At 38.6% G+C, this 13,495-nt stretch overlaps 1 protein-coding gene across 2 annotated transcripts in view; it reads right to left on the bottom strand.

The window, feature by feature from the left end:
* Positions 1–12,758, bottom strand: part of LOC146004013 (brain-specific serine protease 4) — a 58,985-nt gene extending 46,227 nt beyond the window's left edge. For both annotated transcript variants that reach the window (XM_083142569.1, XM_083142570.1), the window contains exons 1-2: positions 12,277–12,758; positions 1,084–1,263 (exon numbers count right to left, since the gene is read on the bottom strand). In XM_083142569.1, the coding sequence (XP_082998695.1) occupies positions 1,084–1,263; positions 12,277–12,643 (547 nt within the window). In that variant the 5' untranslated portion in view covers positions 12,644–12,758. The remainder of the gene's footprint in view (positions 1–1,083; positions 1,264–12,276) is intronic.
* Positions 12,759–13,495: the final 737 nt, after the last annotated feature.

The following is a 13,495-nucleotide window of genomic DNA, read 5'->3' as shown; positions in this document are numbered from 1 at the left end:
GTAAGGGATAACTTTTGGTAAAAAAATACTGATGTCTATCGTATATCGGTGTAAAGGCTATATCAATGTTCCTGTAGTAAAGTGTTGGCGTGTTTCTTGAAAAACTAGCCCATTTTATTACATTATTTCTTCACTAACCCTTTATCCGTGACGAATAAGTAATAAATTCAGGTATTCTCCAGAATCTAATCTTTACATTGATGTACGATACGCATACTCTTTGTTTCGTTACTGTAATAAAAGTCACATCTTCACGATCAGTTTGCAGTGCGGAAGCATAAAGGCTTCGCCGCATGAAACTTTGTTTGGAAACATATGTACATCCAGGACATTGGCTCTCGTGACGTCACGCTTAGCCAGTCCATTAACGAAAGTATAATTTATCAAGAACCAACTTGCTTTGAGAGATTATGATCTACTAGGAACTCATTTGATTATTTTTAATACGAAAGGAAAGATCACATGATTCATAAAAGAGGAAACGTTTCGGATATATGGTAAGCACATATGTAGCAAACTTATGACGATGTTGAACATTAATTTTCTTTAAATGCACTGTATGATGTAGTCTTACACACTTGTCACAACAATTGACTTCCTAATGTTTTGCTTATGGGATCACCAGAGGATCTTATTTGGGCAAATACAAAAATGGATTACATTTTATGAAATCGTGGAACACAAAGCATGATATAATTTTACCAAGTTGCAATATCAGAAAAAATCCTCGCATGGGATATTTTGGAGCAGTAGCGTACGCAGAGGGGGCTACAGCTTCCTCGATATTCTGAGATAATCAAAATTTTCAAATGAAATCAATAAAGAACTTTGGAAAAACTATGAAACCTTACACATGTTGTAATTAAATATGAAGTATTTTATAGTGAAACATAGCTATGTACTTGATATCCACCTTTACAATTGTTAATATTTTCTATGCCTTGAGCCACTCTGGCGGCGACGCCAGTCTGCACACATTGATGTCTAAAAGTCTGCAGCTCTTAAAGCTAGTTATACACATCAGCCTTCACCATAGTCATGAAACAAATCACAAGTGCATCAATATTGAAACCTGATACATACTGGCGTTCTCCAGAGCACCAATGTTGGGGTCCTGAGAGCTGACCTTGTTCCGTGGTACGCAGCAGCTCCACAAGAGGCCTCCACTGCAGAGATCCAGCGGTTTCCCACCAGAAAGAACACACGAGATACTGAGGCCGCAGTCAAACTTATCACCGTTGTACCAACAGGTCTGCGGAATCACTGAAAGGAAAGAAGAAAAGTGTTAATTTATCTTGTTAATATGCACAAATTTTTGGTACAGTCGTGTTCCAAGATAGTACTTGCAAACGTGGGTGTCGCCAGAAATTTTTGTAGGTGGATCGGACCATTGATAAGACATGAATAGTAGAAGTAAAAATATTATTATTATTATTATTATTATTATTATTATTATTATTATTATTATTAACACAGTTAAATATGTCTACCTTAGAAAAAAGAAGAAAAATGAAAAGGAACAATTTTGTACAGAAGATTTTATCTTTTCAAATAGATAGTAAATACTTTTTGAATAATGTATCTTATAAATTTCCCAGAGGAATATCTCAATTCTAACATGTCTTATAAAGGAGCTGAACACGTGGAAAGCTATAATATGAACTTGTGATGATGAATAAGATTCTAGCTAGCACCCATTGTATTATTTTATAATTATATATTCAATTTTGTAATTTCGTATCACTTATTTTGACATTGTGATGTACCTGGTTCTCAAATCGTACTCATCAATTACAACAATAAATATCATTTTTATTATGTTTATGATTATCATCATACAAAACTATTATAAAAGAACAAAAATAAACAAATTTTATTCAAAATTTTACTAATAATAATAATAATTGACTCATTGATTGACTTGGTTTATTTTACATCGCATTTCTGCCACTTTTGGCTAATCGTGAAGATGAGGATGAGTGATGAATACATTCTCACAAAGAACATCCATGCCGGGATTCGAACCCGGGACCTCTGGCATCGTATCGCTCTAACCACTCAACTACGGAGGTCAGCCAAAAACAATAATAATAATAAGTATTACGTATTAATAATATTATTATTATATCCTTGGAGACACTCCTCTACTTATCGATCTACAAGATAAGTTAACATTTAGTGTATTTCTATTATGTTATTAACTTTTACATATAGGGTGTCTCTTTCTCAAGATACCAAAGTCTGAACCTTACTTTCACGTAGTACACCCGGGATTGCATTTTTCAGACTAAGGATGCTAAGGCGTCTGGACTCACGGCCAGTACAATCATCATTGGGCAGTGGCGGCGATTACGGGGGAGCGAAAGGTGCAGTTTCCCCCCCACTTCTTGCCAATTTTTTCCCCGCACTATGCTAAACCTTATCTACGAGGGGAAGGAAACTGCCTTTGCCCCACTAGTTTTGCCACCTTGCCCCCCCTAGTTTTGGAACCCAATCGCCGCCACTGTAACATGGGGACATGGGGGGGGCAGACTCTGGGAGAAGCATATGATGTGCCTGAGGGTTATTGAATATCCCTTAGTTTATAAGCGGTTCTGAGGCTTTACCCCGGAATTTTTTTTTAAAAAAAAACAACAACTTAGAAACACTGAGTTTTAGGCCTTTTACATTTGAAAATGTTAAATTTCCTCTCTTAAGTAAGCAAATATTAATTATTATTTTGGTTGTCAGTTTTAAAATAAGCAAGACAGTACGATTATTGCATTTTTCATTTCATTAAAATTTTTATTGATACAATACTCGTATTACTTACGGTACAATAGTATGCTTCAGAAATTTTAGAAAAATTAAATTGAAAAGTTATTTTGATGCCTCAGCAGTAACTGTTCGACTCAAACACAAAGTCATTTTACGTTTTTTTTCTTTCTTCAAAGTGTACACATCAATCAAATCGTCTAAAACCGCTATTGCGGCGCAATTACCGCACATTACAACATGTCAAATGTCAAGATTTGCGGTATGGCTTCATAACAAAAATGTAGTAATTGAACTTAATCATGTGTTATTTTTGTAGTCTTTTTTTAAGTGGGGAGCAGGCCCCCCATGGCCCCTCCAGTACTCCACCTATGCATGGGGACTTGTGTTTTGTCACAGTTCATTCGCATCTTCGCAATTAGTCAAAAGTGGCAGGAACGCGAAGTAAAATAAATCCATTCATTCATTCATACTTTAACACAAGTCGTCTAAGAAAAATATTTAAAAGTTGCGAGGAAATTTTAATCCACAAATTTTTGTTGTTTGACATCTCGCATAAATCTCTAATTTTTTTGGAATTTTGACAATTGTGGAACCATTTGTTCTTTGGGTTAAATGGCATAATATGAAAATACAACCTGGGTCGTGTTTGTGACTTGAAATTAATTATGCTGATTTCCAGGTGGGCGACGGACCCGTTGGACCCCTCCTTCCCGACGCCCATGTTTGTACAAGAATTGCCCAGCACAAATCCACCTACAGGGCCAAGGGATTCCCCCTCGCACACCAACGGTACGGAAACATCCCGTGAAGGAGCAAAATGATAATCGTGAGTGGCAATTCGAGTCCAAGTTTCTTTGAAGACGACTGTTCAATGGCGCATTCAATGAGACGAGAAGAGATATTTAAAAAGCAGTTTTTGAACACTTCAAAAGCAGGGCCGGATTTAGGGAGCTTGAGAACTACAGACTCGGGTCTCTATCTGCAAAGGGACTTCCGCTAGGGTAAAATTCTTTGCAATAGAGTACATAATGGAAAAATCAGGTATGTTGAAAAAAAAGTTACTAATCATCTGACATATCCTGGCCTAAAAGTTAACTGAAATTGTGTGTAGAGGGAGGTAGCGTTCTACGTAAAGACCTAATACGTGAACATTTAGGGATTATGATAGAAATAGTGATTAAATAAGAAATTATGTACAATAATATGTAATAATAAAAATATATATCTTAATATATAATAAGTTGGGTTTAAAAATGAGTTCCGTAGTGGTATATAGTGATTCTCCGAAAATTGAACGTAACAAAATAATTTCAAAATTCAAGAAACTACTTACGGAAATGAGTTTCTGCAAGCTTTCCAACGTTCGTCGAGGTATTTTCTTTCATCGTGGAATATATTTGACAGGGAAATCATGTATTTTTTAAGAGAAATAACTCACCGACGCACAATTGCCATTGCTTTCGCTACGTGAACTGCACGCTGCGTACGTTTGATGACGTAAGCCCCTGTCAGTGTTTCCAACCTCTTTTCTTTCACTATGCTTGCATAACCGAACCTAACCTAACCTTATCGGAAATGGTTCGCGGGTCTATCCGTGAAGGGTTCGTGGTGCTATCCGTCAGCTACCCGTGCATAATGTACAATGTCAACCGGTGACGAACATGATAGTAGGTATTTTTCGGTGAAGAGGGTTGGAAACACTGTAAACGTGAGTCAAGATGTGGCCGCCATATTGTGTGTTAAGGAAGCGAAGAAAGGAATAAAAAAATCACTCTGTATGTGAGAAATTGTGTTTGTTTTCGTGTAAAAAGCATAATGGCACCTTGAACTTTGTTCCGCAATACACAATTGGTAAGTACGAACCATGAGATACACAAAATATCTTATTTTAATGTGTTTCCGATCTATGAAACTGGTACCCAAAATTCTAATGCCTCTTTTTAGTCTCGACACCAAACTTTAAGAAGCTTATGTCGGATTTTCGTCAGATACCTGATATTGATTAGAACCTGTTTATTTCATGTACACACATAGCATTGGTCATGTACCCTAAATGGAGGATCGTTTCGAGTCAAATCTTAAATACGATTAACTTCCTAACACAATTACATCATCATCTAGAATTGACGTCACAACACCTGAGTAGTATTCTCTTTTAATTATAGCATTTTAAATTTCCCATTACTCAATTATGCGAAGGAGTAACAAGATACAATGAATTTAGAAAGACACCGTGGGGGGGGGGGAGGGTCAAGTAAAAAACTAACCATTTTCTTGTAATAGGAAGTGTATAAGCTATACAACAACAAGCAGTGGCGGCAATTAGGGGGCGAGGAGGGAGTTGCCCCCCTCAACTTTTTGCAACTTTTGCTCCTACACTATGCTAAACCTTAATAAGCGAGGGAAAGCTAACTGTCCTTGCCCCCACCCCCCAGTTTTGGAACCCAATCGCCGCCACTGACCACAAGGTTAAATAAATTCTGTTCAGAAGGATTTTTATGCAAAGAAGATGCAAAATGTGTGCATAAATACCTGGGGGAAAAAAGCTGAAATATGAAAAAGTATGTAAATGTACTGAAATATGTAAAAATATGTAACTATTTTATAATATCCAATATGCATATTCCTTCATATTTCTGTGCTGTTTAAAGTAAAAATATAATTATACTATATTAACTAGTGGCCGCGGTGGCTCAGTCGGTAACGCGTCTGACTACCATGTTCAAGGTCCCGGGTTCGATCCCCGGCCGGTTCAAATTCGGGAACTTTTCTAACGTTGAAGCAGCCCCGGCGGCCACCCAGCGTCGAATGACATGGGTACCTGGGGGGTAAAGGCGGTCAGGGGCGTGATGCTGATCACATCACCCCCACTCATGACCGGATCAAGAAAGTGTGGGTCGTTACCCCCTATACGCCTTCATGGCGTGGTGCTACTATATTAACTTCTCAATATTATTATATTGTAAGAAGTTTCGTTGACATAATAAAATTGAATGTGCTGAATTGCATTGAAAAGATTTGTAATTCTATAAACTAATAATGTGAATGAAAACAGTTTTGTGTACAGTGTTGCCAGATATTTTTCACCCCGAGAGAGGCATTCAAATTTCTACGATAAAGAATATTCTCATTGAATGAACAGAATGTTGTATCAGGCTAAAAATAAAATGCACATTTAATGCAACAATGCATTATTACTTAAATAAATAAAAAGTGCTTTTGTTTCAGTTAATGTGATGCACAGTGAACCACTCAAATACATTGAGAGATTTTTTTTTTCCTTTTTTGGATAAATGAAAGTTTGGATTTTTGTCTCACAATCATAGCTCCTTACTCGATGGGAAACCTTCAATATGGACCAAAATACAGCATATGTAACTTGAAATTCACGTATGTAGTTCGTAACATTCGCTGACATTTTAAATATTTCCTTGGCTACATAAAAAGGGAAAAACATGTAAATCCATAAAATTCCTGGTCCTACTGATAGGGTTTTCGGGACGGCCGGTTAAATACGTTCTTGGTGTAACCTCATTTGTCCAAATAACGAGGACAGAGAGACATCAGCCGATGTGTGATAAATCGACGGAGCTTGTCACAAGTCCCAAACTGATCTACAAATACAGAGTTCCTGGAAATCGCTGGACCGGCGATACACATCGAAGCCATATTTCTAGGGGAACACATTCCGTAGAAGAAGAAGAAGAGTGCTAGAAGCTGGCTTGTATTGAACCAGATATTTTTTTACTCGCCCGAAAAAAAAGACAACACAGAAACAATCATCGCGTTCCAGATAATTCCGAAGAAGAAAAAACCTATACAACTTTATATTATTACGTAGAAGCCACTTGCTCGTTCGTGCGTTGCAGTCACATGTTCCCCGCAGGGTGACGCATGCTCCGATCGGCGGAAACAGACGTTCCCAATTGGCGTTTGCACGTTTTGCTGTTCCTCGGGATGTGTTGTTCCTTGTTTTCAAGCCCGTTTCGGGAAAGATAACAAAGTCCCCTCCCCCCTGAGATTCTTGGAAAGATTTAATTTAATTCGAATGTATTTTATTTATTTATTTACTAGCTGATTGTCCGGCGTTGCCCGGGTATTTATTTATCCCAATCTTATATTAGACAGGAATATAATGAATTGTAACTATAGTGTAAAATGAACTTGTAGTTGAACGGCATTGGGAGTGTCACTATTCATCTCAGCGGCCCCAACAACTATGGATTCCACACTAATATCGGTCGTTTTCGATTATTTTTACATGTCACACCCTTCCCACACTCACCCCTAGGGGTGCCAGGGGTGTCTTGGAGTTGAACTGCACTGGGAGTGTCACTATTCATCTTAGCGACCACGACAACTATGGATTCCACACTAATATACGTCGTTTTCGATTATTTTTACATGTCACCCCCTTCCCACACCCAACCCTAGGGGTGCCAGGGGTGTCTTGGAGTTGAACGGCATTGGGAGTGTCATTATTCATCTTAGCGACCCCGACAACTATGGATTCCACACTAATATCGGTCGTTTTCGATTATTTTTACATGTCACCCCCTTCCCACCCCCAACCCTAGGGGGCCAGGGGTGTCTTACCCTCACAGTATTTCTTTGGAGATTGCAAATGATACGGGTACCAAATTTGGTTGAAATCGCTCCAGGCGTTCGAGAGTTATGCTGGAACAAACACACATACACACATACATACTCGTGCATTCATTTTTATATATAGCTATAGATTAAACAAATGATGCCACAGAACATTGTTGCATTGAGGCTTATATACATTTTGTGCATTACATATATTTGTGCATTGCTTCACTAATTTCTATACAGACGAACCCCTCACTTCTTTCTCCACTGGCCTAGTAAGGCTCTTTTGAATGATTGAAGCGACAAACTGTTTATATCAACGCTCGGATCATTTGCTACCACTTCATTATAATGTTTACACATTTTCCACATCGGAGATATCTTTACAAAATTTCTTCTAGATTTTGGTACACGAAAAAAACCAGGATTTCGGTCTGGTTCTCATTTGAGGTACACGATATTGTAATGCAGATACTAACCCCACAGAGTCTATTTTGTTATTTGCAATTTTATATAACGTGCTCATCAATTAAACCTTTCTTCAATTTTTTCGATGTTAAACTGCGATACAAGGTCAACGTACGGAATAAATTTAGGGTGCACTTTGTCTTCTTTGTACTTTATGTACCTCAAGAATTTGGACTGTATCATCTCTATTTCCCTCATGTTTTTTGTCCAAAGGCAGCAGCATACATACCGATGCATATTCTACGAGTATTACATACAGTGATGTGCGTCTACGCGTAAACAACGATAGTCTACATTCTACACGTAGACTATTTTATACACGTAGATGACGTAATCTATGTAAACAACATGGCGAAAGGTGATAACTTAGGAAAGGGCGCCATGGAATTAAAATAAAATTATACTGGGTATCAGTTGCTAATGTGTGAGAAGAACTTTTGATACTCTTTCTTCCAAATTCGAACAATTTCTCACCTAGGAAGAAACCTAATATAGGAAATATTCTAGTGCTTTATGGGGAAAAGACCACTCTTGACTCACGACTGCCATCTGTTGTTGTTTTCTGCATACTATTTATCTTCTTCCATAATTGAAAATAGAAGAGAAGAGCAATTTGTTGTAAATAGGGTTCTTTTCATTTCGTTAGGAACCAATATAGTTGAAAATGTAACTTTCCTGACATGAAAGCCTTGAAAATTAATTTTAATGCACTTTAGATTGTCTACGTAGTCTATGTAAACTACAACCCAATGTAATCTACGCGTAGATTACGTGTAGACAACGCATGTAGACGTAAACTTATAGTCTACGGCACATCACTGATTACATATTACAGTGCCCTTCGGCAAGTAAAAACATGAATCAGAGGTACCACGAAGGACAGTAGATTAAGTGGTCTCTTTGACCGATTGATATTTGTGCATTGTGAAAAAGTACAGAAAGAAAAAGACTGTTCATCAACAAAGTGATAGAGGTTTCTTGAAAGGAAGCAAGGTGATTCCAGTTTCTATCTAAATAGTAGACACGGGTCGGTGCTACACGCACAGGAAACTTTACCCTCTTATCATTATTGTTAATTAGCTGATTACCCGGCGTTGTTAGGGTATTTATTTATCCAAATCTTCAATTAGACAGGAAAATAATGAATTCTAATTATAGTGTAAAATGTAACTAATTTTAAATGTGATCGTGAATTTCACCAATTAGCTTAGCGACTCCGAAAACGGATTCGACACTAATCTAGGTCATTTGTGGCATTTTATTTTTCACCCCCTCTCACCCCCATGCCGATAGGTGTTGAACCGCATTGGGATTGTCACGAAAACCATGTATTCCATTCGCAACACAACCTGAATGTTTAGACAACCCGAGAAACACTATCGTTGTGCGGATTGCATAGTCACGGGTGTCTGTTTGTGCGGAATTTACCTAATATCGGTGGTTCTCGATTATTTTTACATGTCACCCCTTCCTACCCCACCTCTAGGAGTGTCAGGGGTGTCTTACCCCTACAGTATTTCTTTCCAGGTTGGAAGTGATACGTGCAGCAAGTTTGGTTCAAATTGCTCCAGGCGTTCGAGAGTTATGCCGGAACAAACATACAGACATATACATATACATCGAAAAAGAATGAGTGTAAAATACGGAAACCAGTTTATATTTTCATATTCTACCATTTACACCAAAGAATTAATGGTTTCACTGTTTTTGAAATTAAAAAAATTAGAATTTTATGTGAGAAGTGACACAACATTAATCCTATGACTAAAATTTTCCACTTAGTTTAAGAGCTTTTTCTTGAACACTGACCATTGCAAAACCTAGCCAAAATTTTACAGGCTTCGTTCGTGCGTAACGGGCTACGAAGCCGGAGGCTCCAGATTCAAATCCTGGTTAAGGCACGTATGTGTAATTGTGTTTGTCGCATCATGTATTTCATCAGTTCATCAATCATACTTACGACAGTCGTTATCAAATAAAATGAAAACTCCAAGTAATACTCCTGCATTAATACAGAAATTGGCACGGTCAGTTATCGTTCATCTAGATGAAACGGACCTTTTTTTTGTCCTAGACACACGCACTCACTCACTAACTCTCTCTCTCTGTCTTTCATTAACATTTAGTAAGTTAGTGTACTGAAATGCATAGTTATTCTTACTAACTTTTACACTAAAAAGTTCATGTTATGTGGCCTTTAACATAAAACACTAATTTTGGAATTTTGAAAACTGTGAAACCATTTATTACGGTGGATTATGAAAACATAAGCTGGTTCCTGCATTATACATTAAATTTTTTCGATCTTGCGCAGTTTTTACTTTGGTTACTCTGTTCAAATACTTTATTTCTGTTATTAACAATAAAAAATAACGAACTTTCTGCGTCTTTATAAATTAAAATTAACGAGGCTGATTTCTGGTGGAAGAGGGGTGGCGACGGACCGGTCCATTTACGGACGCCTAGGCTCATGGGCGTAACTTGGAGCAAAACTTGGAGGGTGCAGAATCAAACTTGGTACTTAACTTGGTGGAGGGGCAGAATCAAACTTGGAAGGAACTTAACTTGGGGGAGGGGCAGAGCCAAAATTTGGATTTAATTTAGTAGGGCAGAATCAAACTTAGGACCAAAATTTAGGGGACAGGATCAAACTTAGGGCTAAAATTTAGGGGACAGAATCAAACTTAGGACTAAAATTTAGGAGACAGAATCAAACTTAGGACTTAGGGAGGCAGGATCGACAAGTTTTCCATTTCATGAAGAGTCCAGAACTAATTTGCTAAATAACTTACATTTGCGCAATCATGAAAAAATACTCTACAATACTTTGCTCCTAGGATACCAGGAGGTTAACAAAAGTATCCATATTTTTTAAATTTAGTAACCTGAAAATTTGGGGGTGGCGGCCCCCTGCCCCCGCCAATTTACGCCTATGCTTGCAATTTACCTTGTAACTAACAGTTAAGTGAACTTGATCACCAAGAAATGAATTTAGGGAACAGAATCAAACTTAGGACTAAAATTTAGAAGACAGGATCAAATTAAGGGCTAAAATTTAGGGGACAGAATCAAACTTAGGACTAAAATTTAGGAGACAGAATCAAACTTAGGACTTAGGGAGGCAGGATCGACAAGTTTTCCATTTGATGAAGAGTCCAGAACTAATTTGCTAAATAACTTACATTTGCGCAATCATGAAAAAATACTCTACAATACTTTGCTCCTAGGATACCAGGAGGTTAACAAAAGTATCCATATTTTTTAAATTTAGTAACCTGAAAATTTGGGGGTGGCGGCCCCCTGCCCCCGCCAATTTACGCCTATGCTTGCAATTTACCTTGTAACTAACAGTTAAGTGAACTTGATCACCAAGAAATGAATTTAGGGGACAGAATCAAACTTAGGACTAAAATTTAGGAGACAGGATCAAATTAAGGGCTAAAATTTAGGGGACAGAATCAAACTTAGGACTAAAATTTAGAAGACAGGATCAAACTTAGGACTAAAATTTAGGGGACAGAATCAAACTTAGGACTAAAATTTAGGAGACAGGATCAAACTTAGGGCTAAAATTTAGGGGACAGAATCAAACTTAGGACTAAAATTTAGGAGACAGAATCAAACTTAGGACTTAGGGAGGCAGGATCGACAAGTTTTCCATTTCATGAAGAGTCCAGAACTAATTTGCTAAATAACTTACATTTGCGCAATCATGAAAAAATACTCTACAATACTTTGCTCCTAGGATACCAGGAGGTTAACAAAAGTATCCATATTTTTTTAAATTTAGTAACCTGAAAATTTGGGGGTAGCGGCCCCCTGCCCCCGCCAATTTACGCCTATGCTTGCAATTTACCTTGTAACTAACAGTTAAGTGAACTTGATCACCAAGAAATGAATTTAGGGGACAGAATCAAACTTAGGACTAAAATTTAGGAGACAGGATCAAATTAAGGGCTAAAATTTAGGGGACAGAATCAAACTTAGGACTAAAATTTAGAAGACAGGATCAAACTTAGGACTAAAATTTAGGGGACAGAATCAAACTTAGGACTAAAATTTAGGAGACAGGATCAAACTTAGGGCTAAAATTTAGGGGACAGAATCAAACTTAGGACTAAAATTTAGGAGACAGAATCAAACTTAGGACTTAGGGAGGCAGGATCGACAAGTTTTCCATTTCATGAAGAGTCCAGAACTAATTTGCTAAATAACTTACATTTGCGCAATCATGAAAAAATACTCTACAATACTTTGCTCCTAGGATACCAGGAGGTTAACAAAAGTATCCATATTTTTTAAATTTAGTAACCTGAAAATTTGGGGGTGGCGGCCCCCTGCCCCCGCCAATTTACGCCTATGCTTGCAATTTACCTTGTAACTAACAGTTAAGTGAACTTGATCACCAAGAAATGTACAAATCATATGCGTGACATGGTCTATGTATGAATTACTTACTCTCGCCCAGCATCGAAGTAAGGCCCGATTGAAAGCCTCTGGGGTCCTCATAGGGGGCGCTGCTCATGTTCCTCTTGAGAAGATGAAGAAGTAGTTTCTGGTCCTGAGGCGACAACGCAGGCACATTGGAAACAAACCTCTTGGGGTCACGGGAACTCACTTCACTCGAGCGATCAAACGAACCGAACTCACCACTCTCGACCCTGGAGTCGTCCATCAAGCTGTTGAGGCGACCAACCTCGTAAGACCTCGAGTTGGTCACCTGAAACGGGCGATCGTTCGGGAACCTGACACCGGCCGTCCAGCAGCCGATGTAGCACAGGAGGACCGTCAAGGTTCGAAGGAAAGACACCGTAAACGTACTCATCGTGGCGACAACACTAGCACTGTTGTACCACCGCCAAGCGAACCATCTGCACCATGACTTCAACTGCTTGATGGAACGTGAGCGCACCTTGATGACATGTCTTCCCCTGCCGAGGACGAATCGACAACTGCTGGCTCCTTCCAGCGCTCCGGTGTTCGTCCGTTACACTCGGAGGAACATTCGTCTCACCTCACGACGTCGGTGAAAGTTGTACACAATTAGAATCTCTCCTCCTCTTTTCCCGTTGTGGTCTGTGTATTGAGGACTCCAGCCTCAAAGCACTTCTGCACTGTCCTTGTAAAGTCGGTTTCGGATTACATCCTTATCAGAAGGGTGGCATTTGTAGGGTTGGGTGAAGACTCCCTCCTCTACCCCCTTATACTTGCATACCACGTAACCACCATGCGAATAAAGCTTTTTGCTTTTTGGGGGGATGCCCACCCTGTGGGGTATTTCTGATTGCTTTTCGACGGGGGTAGGTTGTTTTTGTATGCAAATTTGTGTATGTGACCAGTCAGAATGTAAACTATTGCCTTGCAGTTCTAAGGACCTTAGAGTATTGATTCTAACCTACAGTCCAGCCAGGGGAGACAAAACTAACTGGAAAAATCTATTCCAAACGCGAGAGGGGAAGCAGGTAGAAACAGCAGCCAAACTACACTGTGATATTTCGTTTATACAGATTTACTTGCCTTTATTTTCATTCTGAACCCTTCCATAATTTGAAACATATCTCTACTTACTTCATTGATGTTTCCACAGCAAACTATTTTCACGGAACCCTTATCTTCCCAAAATGCCATTGCTGCCACAGACCTCCAGGTACCAGACCGGAAACGTGAGCCTTTTTAT

Source organism: Lepisma saccharinum, chromosome 21 (assembly GCF_977018435.1).
Source record: "Lepisma saccharinum chromosome 21, izLepSacc3.1, whole genome shotgun sequence".
Taxonomy (NCBI): domain Eukaryota; kingdom Metazoa; phylum Arthropoda; class Insecta; order Zygentoma; family Lepismatidae; genus Lepisma; species Lepisma saccharinum.
Note: the sequence above shows the minus strand (reverse complement) of the source record. Positions and strands in the feature narration are given on the sequence as shown.